General features: G+C 39.5%; 1 protein-coding gene across 4 annotated transcripts in view; it reads left to right on the top strand.

Moving 5' to 3' along the window:
- The window catches only part of med16 (mediator complex subunit 16), a 59,609-nt gene that overhangs the window by 13,236 nt on the left and 31,634 nt on the right, over positions 1–14,739 (top strand). For all 4 annotated transcript variants that reach the window (XR_005945094.1, XM_041204056.1, XM_041204054.1 and 1 more), the window contains exons 6-10: positions 123–228; positions 2,309–2,461; positions 3,960–4,171; positions 4,753–4,959; positions 7,863–8,073. Coding sequence is in view for 3 of the 4 variants with exons in the window: in XM_041204056.1 (XP_041059990.1) it covers positions 123–228; positions 2,309–2,461; positions 3,960–4,171; positions 4,753–4,959; positions 7,863–8,073 (889 nt within the window). In the remaining variant the exon portion in view is untranslated. The remainder of the gene's footprint in view (positions 1–122; positions 229–2,308; positions 2,462–3,959; positions 4,172–4,752; positions 4,960–7,862; positions 8,074–14,739) is intronic.

Consider the following 14,739-nt stretch of genomic DNA (forward strand, 5'->3'; position numbering starts at 1 on the left):
AAGTAAGTATTATGGCAGTAAACCATTTCAGATGAGAATGAATATTTAGATTCAGGTCTGTGAATATTATTAGCATAAAAACTGAGGTGTCAAAATAATGTGACATTTCTTGTCTCCTGCAGGTGTTGTTGTGTGCTTCCAGCCTGACTGGCAGTATTGTAGAATGCTGGTCATTACGAAAGGAAGGGTTACCAGTGAATAATATCTTTCAGCCAATTTCTCCTGTGGGTGAGTGTCATGAAGCTATTAATGTATATAACGTTATTGAAAATTATTATTTTTTTTAAATAGAGTGTTAGTCTCTGCTTGTGTCTTAATTTGATTGATGCCAGCTAGTCTGGGTGCTTTGATGTATTCTAGTTTTGAGATGTAAGAGAGGTATTTGCATTTTGTTCAATAGAACATTCAAGAGGAGTGAATTCAGGCACCTAGCTAGCAGAGACCAAGCAATGTTTATATTATTAATAAAATTGGTACCATGAAAGGGATTTTATTGTTGGAAGAGGTAGAGTTCAAAGGAGCTAGTGATACAATGCGAATTTACATTCAATGAGCTGTGTTGGGTATAACAGACAGCAGTTTTGTGTGTGCAGGGCAGAGGCAATGTAAGATGAAAGCAGTTGTATGCCGATAACTGTCTCCACAGGAACCAAAATGAAAGGAACCACATTTTGAATTTGTAAGGTGAAAATGCTTTGCCTGATGTCTGCTGAAACTCTATGGGTTGCTGATGCCTTAATGGAGATTATTTTGGGAATTTGTTAAAAGTTATGAAAGTAATTTGTAGCAATGTGTATATATTTAACTTGTGTAAATTAATAAATGTCTCATGTATTTTGATATAAAACTTCTCGCGAATTGGTGGTCTGATTCCTGAATTTAGAGCTGCATCTCAAACATGCAAAAAATATATAGGTTATGACAGTTGTTTAAAGTTTCCCGCTGAGATTTTTAAATAACTCAACTTTACTAACTGCTGGGTCATAACAGTTACGGTTATGGAGGTTACGGTTCTAAGCATGATTCACTGATTAATTATAAATTGCAGATAGCACAGCACGGGACTTAACCTTGCTATTGCAGCTGCAAGTGGTAAATTACAGAATGTAAACTTTTCTGTAACCTGGCAGCCTTCAGTGATTCAGATTGGTTCTGCTTCCACCACTATTTGATGCCTCCACAACAAACTAAATTTGATGTGGTGCGCTCTTCATGAGCAGATTCTGAATGCAAAGCTGAGGTCAGCTCTTTAGTTGATAAAGTAGCTACGCAGCTGCTGTACTGTTCCTCTGCATGTCTCTGTTTTATTGCCTAAATGTGAGTGTTAACTAAACGTATTGTGCTACTCCTATTGGATAGGCATTGGATATGTATGTTATTCTTCACTCCTTTTAAGAGGCCATTTTAATGGAGTTAGACAGTGGAGTAAGGAGAGGAGTTTCAACATATTAAAGTTTCAGATAACTGGAAGAGGAGAAGAGATTAATGAAGGATTGTAGATGAAGGGTTCAAAACAGTTGGGAAATTACATTGTCTTTTGCTTTTCAGCTCTGGTAAAATTAATTTTAATAGAATAGAATCATATAGTACAGAAATAGACCGCTGGCCCTATCGTGTCTCTGTTGGTTTTTTTGTAAGAGCTAGATTCCTTGTATTGCAGGCATTGTTGGTTAGTGAATTTTATAGCCCCTTGTGCTGGTGTGTATGATTTTTTTCTTTGAAAATACCTGAACTGGTAAAATTGATAAGCCTCTTGGGCTGTGTTTGAGGAAAATGATCAGGTTTGTTACACTGACAAGGCAGAGTTTTTACAATCATTTGTATCAAATATTAATTAGTAGAATCACTTTAATTTTTTTTGCTAATTTTTATTTGCATTGTGCTGGGGATAGAAATCTCACTTGGTGCTGAAAGCTGAGAGTTTACCCAAACTCCGTCGCTCACCAGCACTGACCTAAAGTTGGCAACAAAAATAAAATTGTTCAGAGTGCTGAGCTAATATTCCTAATGTTATTGACAAGGGAGGCAATTCATGCTTATATTATCAGAAACTAAGTAGTTTGACAGGAACTTGGTGTGAAAATCAATTAAGAGATATAGGTAGTGAATCTTGTATTTTGTTTTTGAACTCTGGCTGATCACATTAACTGAACTGCTTTCTCTAGTCCTGCACATTCCTATGCAAAGTGGCCTGTGAACTGGATGTATCAAATGCATTCTGCTGCCTATATCTTGTTGAAATGGAATGGACCTTTCATTCATGGTGTTTCACTCACAGCTACTGTGATTCCTGATCTGATTTTGCTAGGTGACAAACAGCCAAGCATTCTGAAGTGGAGGATTCTATCTGCAACCAATGATATGGATCGTGTAACAGCTGTGGGTTTACCCAAACTTCCAATTTCACTGACCAGCACTGACCTAAAGGTGGCAACAGACACCAAATTCTTCCCAGGGCTTGGTTAGTATTATCCCTCTCATTGAGTCCAAAATGAAAACTGTTAATGTTCCCCCCATTATCCAGCGACAGGTGACTTTATAAATCCTTAAGTCTGAGCTCCTTGAGGACTTAATTTTCCATTTAATGATGTTTGGTTATGCGAAATTTGGAAATTGGTGCAATAAACTGGCTCCTGTGCAATACCTGTGGTAGAGGACCATGTAAATCACAGTTCCGTGCAATAAGAGCAGCTATGATGTTGCTGAACAGGATGGCTTTCCCCTCGTCAAATACTCATCTGGTAGTTCAAGAAAAGTAGGGCATTTGAGTTGCCAATATTTGAGGGAGTGCATTAGCTAGTGGAACAGCTGGAATCTGTCTGTTTGTCTCTTGTTTGCTGAAATCATATTGGCATTGTTTTCAAGCCAGTTTGACTTTCCTTTCCTTCATTCGAACAGAAATATAGTGATCTGGAAAGTTCTCTCGAACCAACTTTAAAAACTCTATCCCCCCCTCTGCCCTTTACACTATTACTGACCCTGTCTATAATAGGCTAATTGATGTTCTCCTGTGTCATTACTCTAGTTTTTGCATCATTCCATAATTTCCTCGCAAGGTTGCTCTTCTACCTCTTTCTGACTAGTCAGTGGCCTATAGAATACATTCAGTAGTGTAATGGCACCTCAATTGTTTCTCAAGCCAAATAGATTCTGTTCTGTTGAAGAGTCAGACGGACTCGAAACGTTAACTGTATTCCTCTCCGGAGACGCTGTCAGACCTGCTGAGTTCTTCCAGGTATTTTAATTTTTGTTTTTGTTTTAGATTCTGTTCTTGATCCCTTCAGGATATCCTTTCTGTCCAGCGCTCTAATATTCCCCTTAATCATTAAAGCCACACGACTCCTCTTTTTCCTTCCCTATCTTTGTTAAACATCTTGTACCCTGGCATATTTGGTACTCAGCCCTACCCTTTTTTGAACCAAGTCTGCATTATTGTTACAACATCATGTGCATCTTTGCACCTGCAGCTCACCAATCATATTTGCCATTGTTTGTCTGTTTACATAGGTGCACTGTAAACCTAATTTAACCTTATTACATTACCTGTTAGTTTGACCCCACTTGGTATCTATTTCTCAAGCAACTACAGCTGAAGGCATTCCTTGTACGTATGGTTGCCTGGGACTTAAGAAAGCTGCCCTGGAATTCCCACATGGAACAGCATGTGCACTCCATGGGTCTGAGGTGCCCTGCTATATCTCTCCTTTTTTTTTAGACTGATTAAATTGAACAGAAATTAACTAAAGACATATTTAAAAATAGGTTTACATTTTATTATATTTTCATTACTAAGGAATTTTCATCAGATAATTGTTGTTTGAACTAGTGATGTGGTGGCATACGTTGATTTAAATACCCTGTATGATGAAAAGGAGCCCCCATTGATAATCCCCGGCTGCAGGAGTGTATTTGCATCCGATGTTCTTGTACTAAATTCTAACCTTCCTTCCCCCATCTAGGCCTTGCATTAGCATTCCACGATGGAACTATTCACATTGTTCACAGGCTTTCACTGCAAACTATGGGAGTTTTCTACAGCACCCCTTCCCAGCGACCAACAGATGACCAAACCATTAAACGGCAGCGTACAACTGCATCTTCTGTGCACTTCAAAGCATTACAGTTGTCCTGGACTTCATTGGCACTGGTTGGAATAGACAACCATGGAAAGGTAAGAGCAAAGAGTACATGCAACAATTTAAAACATTTATCAAAATTAGGCAATCATTTCAATTTTTTGAAGTTCATCCTTGCAGAAAAATACTATATATCGTGGAAATATTTCACTCCCTTAACACACCCTTGCTATTTGTGGACCACTTAAGTGAATTTACATTTTATTTCTCTACTGTGGTTAAACTGTTGTATTCACAAAGGTTGAAAATATAATGACTTGGGATCCTCTTCATAGAGCTGGACTAGTTGACTAAATCTTGATTCCCTTGCAGTGCCACTGCGTGCCAGTGTGCATCTATGTGCCCCCCAGCCTGCCGCCTCTTTGGTAATAGTATAAGCAAACTAAAAGGATTTACAAGGAACATCTATAGCAGCAGGTTTTGGAATGTTCTTTGTGGTTTGAAAGTTGATTTTTGTTCATAAAATTATAGAAATAACACTGAAAGAGGGCTTTCTGATCTTGTGCACTTGTGTCTGGGGTTTTTTATGAATTAGTACAGCTATTTGTGGTGCAATTTTACATTGCCCTTTCTTTTGAAATTTTGAAGGCTGCCTTGTCATTTTGTTCCCTTACAGTTGAGTATGCTGAGGATCTCCCCTTCAATGGGTCACACATTAGATATGAACACATCGCTGCGTCACCTGCTTTTCCTTCTGGAGTACTGCATGGTGACTGGTTATGATTGGTGGGACATCCTCTTGCACGTGCAGCCTAACATGGTGCAAAACCTAGTGGAGAAATTACATGAGGAATATACACGTCAGAATCAGGCTTTGCAACAGGTAAAGGATTAATGGAGTGTCAGAGTGTGCCTGTTATGAACTGCATCTGTAATACACTCATTTTTAGATTTTTTTTTTGCTAGTTATTAATCATGTAAGTACAAACAAAAGCCTAGATTGACTCTACATTGCTATCAAAGTGTGAGGTCACGGAGCACGTTGCTCAACCTGGAGTAGGGTGAAAGGATGGAATTGAGGATGGGTTTGACAGTTCTGCAATGTTCTGTAGCACTGACAAATCAGTTATTTTGCCAATTTCGAATTTTGTAAGTGTCTGCTATATACTCAGTGGTACTGGTTAATATTTAGTCTTAATTGGAAGGGGGCAATAAGGAGAGATTCATTTGAGAAAATGCTATATGTGGATTCAGATATTTAAAACTGTGCTTGTTATAATTGGTAACCATTGTATTTTTGTGGCTAATTTTTTAAATCTAATCTAATTATTAATTATAGAATCATAAAATTTTATAATGGGAAAAAAAAGAGACCATATGGTCCAACACGTCTGTGCCAGCTTACTGAAAGTTATCCACTTGAGTGCGTACCCTTAAAATTTTCTCCTTCAATATTTGTCCACTTCCCTTATCCTTTCCTGTCAACATGGTGGGGTCCATTTTAATTTTGACAGATTGAAGCGGACTTGATTTTTAAGTGTACTGTAGCAATAAAATCATCAGTGCAGAATTTCTGAACTTCAGGTATTAGACACAGAACTTAAAAGAATTTTCCTTAAATTATTTTAAAAATAGCAACTTGAATAGACTTTCAAATTCACCAAAGTTTCTTAGACAGCACCTTCCAAACCCACGACCACTACCATCCAGAAGGATGTGGGCAGCATATAGATTGGAACCCCACCACCTGGAAATTCTCCTCCAAGTCACTCACCACCCTGACTTGGAAATATATTTGCCATCCCTACATGTGACTCCAGACCCACAGCAGTGTGGTTGACTCTTATTGATGTCCACACCACATGAATAAAAAAAAACTATTGGAATGCTGAAGACAGCAAAGTTGGCACAGAGTAAAATGATAGGTTGCGCAGAGTGTACAGTGTACTAAATTGAAAGTACAAGTAAATCGCTGTTTCACCTGGAAAGAGAGGGGTTCAAGGCCTCATACATACAAGAACCCTATCATGGTTCTGGGAGGGAAGGGCTGAGGGCAGAAGTGTGCGAAATGGGTCCAGGGCCTTGACAGCTAGTCTGGGGGCTAACCTTCACTCCACTTCTTGCCTTTCACTCTAACAGCCTCTCAATTCGCCACCAGTGTGATGTCACCACAAAACACGTCTTCCCCTCACTCCCCTTTCAGTACTGCAAAGGAATCGTTCCCTCATGACATCATGGTGCACTCCTCAGTGCCAACGCCCAACATTCTCTCCCATGGCATCTTTCCAAGTGCAGGATATGCAACAGTTCCCTTTTACCTCCTTACTTCACAGTCCAAGGCTCCAAAGGGGAAACTAACTACAGATTGGATGACCACTTTGTAGAACACCTATTCAGCCTGCAAGTGTAACCCAAATTTTTGGTCATGTGTCATTTTAATTCTCCACCTTGCCTCCCACTCTGATCTTTTTGCCCTTGGGCTCTTATAGTTTTCCAAAGCAACTCGACATAAGCTTAGAAGAAACAGCACTTCATCTTTCAAATAGGTACTCTAAGCCTTTTGGACTCAACATTGAGTTCAGCAATTTTAGGTTATAACTCTACCGCCGTATTGTTCCCTTTCTCTTTGCTGGTTTTATATATCTTTTTTCTTGAATCCTTTTGTCATTAAATAATTTCTGCCCTCCACCATTTCTCAGACATTCCCTTTTGTTCTTTTTCCTACCCCTATCCCCTATCACTTGTTCAAAATCAATAGCATCTCTAACTTTGCCCAGTTCTGGTGAAAGATTGTCCTGAAATGTTAACTATTTGGCTCTCCACAGATGCCGGAGCATTTTCAGCATTTCCAGTTTTTATATCTAAAACTGATTTTCTGGTCATGTATATGAAATTTGTGAGGTTTTTTAAAATTTATTCTTTCATGGGATGTGGACATCACTGGCAAGGTCAAAATTTGTTGCCCATCCCTAATTGTCTTTGAACTGAGTGGCATGCTGGGCCATTTCAGAAGGCAGTTAAGAGTCAACCACATTGCTGTGGGTCTGGAGTCACAAGTAGGCCAGACCAGGTAATGACAGCAGATTGCTTTCCCTAAAGGACATTAGTGAACCATATGGGTTTTTTACGACAATTGATTATAGTTTCATGATCACCATTACTGAGACTAGCTTTCAATTTCAGATTTTAGTAATTGAATTTAAATTCCGCCAGATGCCATGGTAGGATTTGAACCACTGTCCCCAGAGGATTTTTGCCTGTTTCTCTGGATTGCTAGTTGAGCGACATTACCGCTACGTCACCACCTCCCTTTGCAAATTGGCTGTCATGTTTCTCCATTACAGCAATGATTTTATTTCAAAAATACTTAATTGGCTTTAAAGCATTTTGGGATGAGGTTATGAAAGGCACTTTATAAATAAAAACAAGACACTCAGTCTTTTCAGGGGTTTGTAGCTTATCAAAATACTTAGCTGCTTCAATTTTTCTGATTGCTGTGAGAAATTAAAGTCTGAAATCCTTTGTACATGCTAAATGTTTCTTTGCACATCATACATTAAATAGTGGCATTGCTAGAATGTACAGCTGCATCGTGGTAGCTGAAGATTTTTTTGCATGATTTCATATTATATCCTGTCAATGGGCCCTTGTCACCCAGCTTTTCTTAAATGAAATCTTGGAAGAGCAGTTAGTTTTGCTCAGTTTATCAATGTGTTTCCTTCCTCAGAGACTTGAGGGTATTTTTTCTATGCGCACATTTAAATTGCTTTATTTGCTTTGATCAAGGTTCTGTCTACTCGAATTGTTGCCATGAAAGCATCTTTGTGTAAGCTGTCAACAAACACATTGGCAAGAGCCTGTGATTTCCATGCAAAGCTGCTGTTGATTGCAATTGGTTCCACTCTTAAATCACTCCTTCGACCACATCTGCTCAACACGCCAGACAAGAGCCCTGGAGAGCGACTAACTGAGATCTGCTGTAAAAACACTGACACTGGTATGTGACCGATTTGTATATGTGGTGCAAGTAATGCAAATGCAACAAATTAAGGCTTTCTGATTCTTCAATTTAGGCGGTGCTGCAAATGTTTTCAGGTTTCAACTATAGACTGCTGACATTTTTAAATGTAAGAATAAGTGTCAAATTCTGACTTTCATTGTTCTAGCTATTTATAAAGTGCAAATGCCACCTTTTCTTCCAAATCCAGGTAAGGGCAGAGCTGGGATCATTGATTAAATTCTGTTTATTCTTCATTGCCGCTGACTATCTTCCATTTTTCCATCATAAGATAGTGTTCAACAGCTTGTAAACAAAGTAGAACAGTATCATTGCAGTCCCAGCACATTGCTGCAGGAGTTCATCAGGGTAGTGTCCTCGGCGTAGCTATCTTCACCAGCTTCATCAATGAACTTCCCTCCATTATAAGGTCAGAAGTGGGGATGTTCGCTGCTGATTGTACAATGTTCAGTACAGTTCGCAACTTCTCAGATGCTGAAGCAGTCCGTGACATATGTAGCAAGACTTGGACATTATTCAGGCTTGGGTGATAAGTGGCAAGTGACATTCATACCCACACAGATGCCTCTACAAGTGAGAAAGTACCCTAAGACTGAGCTGGAAAAACACAGTTTGACCCCGCGCACTCTAATGGTCATCTTTATTAATTATTCATTATTTTAAATTGTCAATTTATTGTTTTGACATTGCTTTATTTTTGCTCAGCAAGTTGTTTCCCTTCTTCATATCTCAACATTTTATTGAAGTTCATGTTTAATGTTGCGCCAAACCTTATCTTTTGAAATTTATGCATTGGCCCCTTGAGTGAGAAAAAAATTGAAATGTGGCCCCTCACAATAAAAGGTTGGACAAGCCTGTACTAAAATGTTACTAAGGATGAGGGACTTCAGTTATGTGGAGAGATTGCAGAAGCTGTAATTGTTGACCCTAGAACAAAGAAGATTAAGAAGATATTTGACAGAGACGTTGAAATTCATGAAAGGTTTAGCTAGAGCCAATAAATTCCAGCGGCAAAAGGGTCCGTAGCTAGAAGACACAAGTTTGAAGTCATTATCAAAATAACCAGCTGTGACAAGAGGAAATATTTTCTACACAACAGGTTGACTTCATCTGAAATGCACCACTTGAAAGTGTTGTGGAAGCAGATTCGACAGTATCATTCAGAAGAGAATTGGATAAATGCTTGATGAGGGGAAAAACAAAAGGGCTATGGCGAAAGAGCAGGGGACTGTGATTAATTGGATAGCACTAGTAAAGAGTCAGTAAAGGCAGGATGGGCTAGATAGTGGCTTCTGTGCAGTAACATTTGTTACGACCCTGTTAGGGACCATTAAAGAAGAAATTGGAACACCCAGCATTTAATCGACAGAACTACGCAACAGGATTTCACAATTTTTGAACAAAAACAAGCTTTGTTGTTTATCAAAAAGCATTAAACAAAGTAAACACTAGAACTAAGCTCATAATTTACATAGTTGTAAACTCAGTTTTACTTTTTACTTGCCCTGAGGAATTTACTATCCTGTCATGATAATCTTGAAGGTTTATTGACTTCTCTAGAGACCAACCCAAAGGTATGCCACAGCCCTCTGGAATTCCGTTTAATTCTCCTCAATGTTCCAGCTCTCCTCCATGGTAAGATTCCATGGGGGTCCTTCCATTAGCTTTTTGGCTATGTGACCCTCCACTTTATCTTTACTGACCTTATGACAGTGGGTGCCTTAGCCTCTTGTTCGAGTTGCCTTCCCATGGCTTTCCAAGCTAACTCTACTGACTGCATTTTGCTACAGTGCTTTGTGAGGACCACTGTAGATTTCTTCCACAATTTGTATGGTAGAGCAAATCTTTCAGCCTCTTTTTCCCTCACAAAATTGTTATGATCTCGGTAGAGACCAGAAACTTTATTTATGAAAAAGAAATCCAAAATTCCAATTATTTACTAATATAATTGAGCAACAAGATTCTGTGGTTTGAAACAAGAATTTATTTTTGCTACACAATAGTCAAACAAAACAAACATTAAATACCACCTAAGCTAACCACCCATACTCTAAGACACAGAATGATTGTAAGTTAAATATAATTCACAGACAAATTGCAGCTTATTATAAACTATAAATTATACTTTAAATTGCAGATGCAACTAAGACAGATCTTACAAATTGGCTTAGCAGTCCATTCAGCATGTAGGTCAACAATCTCAGTCAAAAAGCCCATCAGAACTCTATCTTCCACACAGTATTTCAGCTGCTCTCCTCAGAGCTACTCTGATCCCTAGCCAACAGCAGCGCACAACCAAAGGGCACAGTCTTCACCAAAAATGGTGCACACATGCAAAACCTCAGCTCAGTCTGGGTGGTGTAGATCGACCAATGTTATCTTCAAGTAACAGAAATAGCTGGAGTGGTGTGTATTTGCTTATTCTCAGCTTCTGAATGCAAACGCATGAATTAGAAGCAGGTGTTGGCCATTCGACCCCTCGGGCCTGCTCATGGCTGATCTGACTGTGGCCTCGACTCCACATTCCACCTACCCCCAGTAACCTTTGATGCCCTTGTTAGTTAAGAATCTAACTACCTCTGCCTTAAAAATATTCACTGACCCTGCCACCACTGCCCCTTAGGGAAGAAAGTTCCAAAAGTTCACAATCGTCTTCTCATCTCTGTCTTAAATGGGCGACATCTTATTTTTAAACTGTATTCCCCAAGTCTAGTCTCCCCCACAAGGGAAACATCCTTCCAGCATTCACCCTGTCAAGCCCTCTCAGGATCTTGTATGTTTCAATAAGATCATCTCCTAAATTCCAATGGTTTCAGGCCCAGCCTGCCCAACCTTTCCTCATAAGATAACACCCCCATCTCAGCTAACTGTCAAATGAACCTTCTCTGACCTGCTTCTAACATAAAGAGACCAAAACTGTACACAGTATGCTACATGTGGTCTCACCAATACCCTACACAACTGTAGCAAAACATCCCCACTTTTATATTCCATTTCCCTTGCAATAAATGACAACATTCCGTTCACCTTTCTCATCATTTGCTGTCCTGCATACTAACTTTTCCAGATTCATGGACCTGGACACCCAGATCCCTCTGTATCTCAGAGTTCTGCAATATCTCTCCATTTAAATAATATGCTGTGTTTCTATTCTTCCTGCCAAAGTGGACAAATTCACGTTTTCCCACATTATACTCCATCTGCCAATTTTTTGCGCACTCACTTAACCTACCTATGTCCCTTTGCAGACTCCTTATGCCCTCTTCACAACTTATTTTCCTACCTATCTTTGTTTTAGGAGCAACATTTAGCAACCATACATTTGGTCCCTTCATCCAAGTCATTGATATAAATTGTAAATAGTTGGGGCCCCAGCAATGATTCCTGTGGCATTCCAGTTGTTACATCTTGCCAACCCAAAAGAAAAGGCCCAGTTATCCCTACACCATGAGCTCTTACTTTGAGTAGTAACTTTTGATGTGGCTCCTTGTGAAATACCTTCTGGAAATCTAAGTACAGCACACATCTAAGTACATATGTTCCCCTTTAGCTACGTTGCTTGTTACTCCCTCAAAGAATTCCAATAAATTAGCCAAATGTGATCTCCCTTTCACAAAACCATGTTGACTCTGCTTGATTGCATTGAGATTTTCTGAGTGCTCCGCTATAACTTCCTTAATAATAGATTCCAGCAATTTCCCCACGAGACAGATGTTAAGCTAACTGGCCTGTAGTTTCCTGCTTTCTGTCTCTCTCCTTTCTTGAATGGAGGAGTCACATTCACCATTTTCCACTCTGATAGGACCTTTCCAGAATCTAGGTAATTTTGGAAAATTAAAATCAATGCACCTACTATCTCAGGTCCATAGGACCTGGGGACGTGTCAGCTTTTAGTTCTATTAATTTTCTCAATAACGATCACCAAGGAAAGGGTACTGTTTTAAGTTCCTCTGTCCCTTTCACCTCCTGATTCACTATTATTCCTGGGATGTTATTTGTACCCTGTATAGTGAAGAGTGAAATATCTGTTCTGTTCATCGACTGTTTTGTTATTTTCGACTATTAATTCCCCATTCTCACTCCCTAGGGATCGACGCTCACTTTACTTTTCTTTTTAAATACCTGTAGAAACTCCTACTATCTGCACTTATATTTTTATATCTAATTTTCTATCATGTTCTAATTTATCGCTTCTTATTAATCTTTTATTCACTATCTGCAGTTCTTTATATCCTGTCCAATCTTCTGCCCTGCCACTTAACTTTGTGGAATTATTTGCTTTTTCTTTCAGTTTGATGCTATCTTCAACTTCTCCCCCACTGCAATGTATCTTTTCTGAGTATTCTGAAATATCTCCTTAAATGTTTGCCACTGCATATCTACTGACTTACCCTTTAATCTATTTTTCCAGTTCACTTTAGCCAGTGTCAATATCTTATTAATTACATTGTTAAAATTTAATGTCAATGACATTGTGAAACAGGTGATGGGTATTGGAACACCTATAAATGGGGATAGCTGGGACCCTGGCATGTGAGTAGTGTTGACTGTGAAGTAAGTCAATAAACTCTCTCCAGCAAAGAAAGCTGGTGTGTCTTACTTTTAACTTCACCAACCGGCTTAAAGTTGTTGTGTCTTAGTTTTAACCTCATCAACCGGCGTGGATCCAGTTAACAGCCAGCTTTGTCTTCATGTCTTTATAATTGCCTTATTTAAGTTTAAAACATTAGTCTTACATCTACTTCCCTCTCCGCAAGCTGAATGTGAAATTCAATCATATTATGATTAGTGACCTTAAGGCCATAAGACATAGGAACAGAAGTAGGCCATTCAGCCCATCAATTCTGTTCCACCATTCAATGAGATCATGGCTGATCTGATAATCCTGAACTCCACAACTCCACTTTCTTGCCTTTCCCCATAACCCTTGATTCCCTTACTGATTAAAAATCTGTTTATCACTGCCTTGCATATACCTAATGAGCCAGCTTCTACAGCTCTCTGCAGTAAAGAATTCCACATATTAACTACCCTCTGAGAGAAGAAACTCCCCCTCATCTCTGTCTTAAATGGGCGACCCCTTACTCTGAGATTATGCCTTCTGGCCCTAGACTTTCCCACAAGGGGAAACAACCTCTCAGCATCTACCCTGTTAGGGCCCCTATGAATCTTGCATGCTTCAATAAGGTCGCGGCTCATTCTTCTGAACTCCAAAGAGTAGAGGCCCAAACTACTCAACCTCTCCTCATAAGAAAACCCCTCCACACCTGGAATCAATCTAGTGAACCTTCCAATTCCAGTATATCTTCCCTTAGAGAAGGGGACCAAAACTGTTCACAGTGATCTAGGTGTGGTCTAACTTGTGCCTTGTAAAGCTTTAGCAAAACTACATAGGGACACCTTCACTAAGAGGCCATTAGTTAACCCTGTTTCATTGCACGTTACCCAGATCTAATATAGCCTGTTTTTCTTTGCCTATCTGATTTGTCCAATCTATATGTAGATTACAATCACTTATGATTGATTATTGCTGTACCTTTTTCACAAGCTCCCATTATTTCTTCCTATATACCATGTCCCACAGGTTGGTTACTGTTAGACGGCCTATAAACCACCCCCACAAGTGACTTCTTACCTTTACGTTTCTCACCTCTACCCAAACTGATTCTGCACCTTGATCTCCAGAACTAAGGTCATCTCTCTCCATTGTACCAATGTCATACTTAATTAACAGGTCTACACCTCCACCTTTTCCTAGCTTCCTGTCCTTCCTAAATGTCATGTACTCTTGAATATTTACGTCTCAGTCTTTATCATCTTACAGCCATGTCTCTGTAACGGCTATCAGATCATACATTTTTTTTGTGCTGTCAATTTATCTGTTTTGTTACGAATGCTGTGTGCATTCATATACAGAGCCTTTAGTTCTGTCTTTTTACAATTTTTGTAACCTCCAGCCTTATCTGCTGGTGCATTCTTAGGTTTATACACTCTGTCCCTTCCTGCCACCCTCTGATTATCATTTCCCTTATTCCCAAATTACTCTCTTGACCAGTCTTCTCTATTTAATTTATCGCATCTTTCCAAACTTGATCCCTTGTCCCTACTATTTAATTTAAAGCCCTCTCTACCACGGTAGTTATATGGCTCGTCAGAACCCTGGGCCCAGCACAGTTCAGGTGAAGACTGTCCCAACATACAGTTCCCACTTTCCCCAGTACCAGTGCCCCATGAATCGAAACCCATTTCTCCCACACTAATCTTTGAGCCATTCATTTATAACTCAAATCTGATTTACCCTATGCCAAGTTGCTTGTGGCTCAGGTAGTAATGCAAAGATTATTACCTTTTGACGTTCTGCTTCTTAATTTAGCCCAACAGCTCATACTCCCTCAGGTAGAACAAGGAAAGAGGTTCTTCTATGTCATTGGTATCTACATGAACCAATACCACTGGATTCTCTCCCTCCCACTGCAAATTCCTCTCCAGCCCAGAACAGATGTCCTGAACCCTGGCACCGGGCAGGCAACACAGTCCTCTGGGCTCATGCACTCGGCTGCAGAGAACTGCCTATCTTCCTGACTATACTGTCCCCAACTACCACTACATTCCATTTAACTCCAACTGCTTTAATGGCTTCCTGTC

Source organism: Carcharodon carcharias, chromosome 14 (assembly GCF_017639515.1).
Source record: "Carcharodon carcharias isolate sCarCar2 chromosome 14, sCarCar2.pri, whole genome shotgun sequence".
Classification (NCBI taxonomy): domain Eukaryota; kingdom Metazoa; phylum Chordata; class Chondrichthyes; order Lamniformes; family Lamnidae; genus Carcharodon; species Carcharodon carcharias.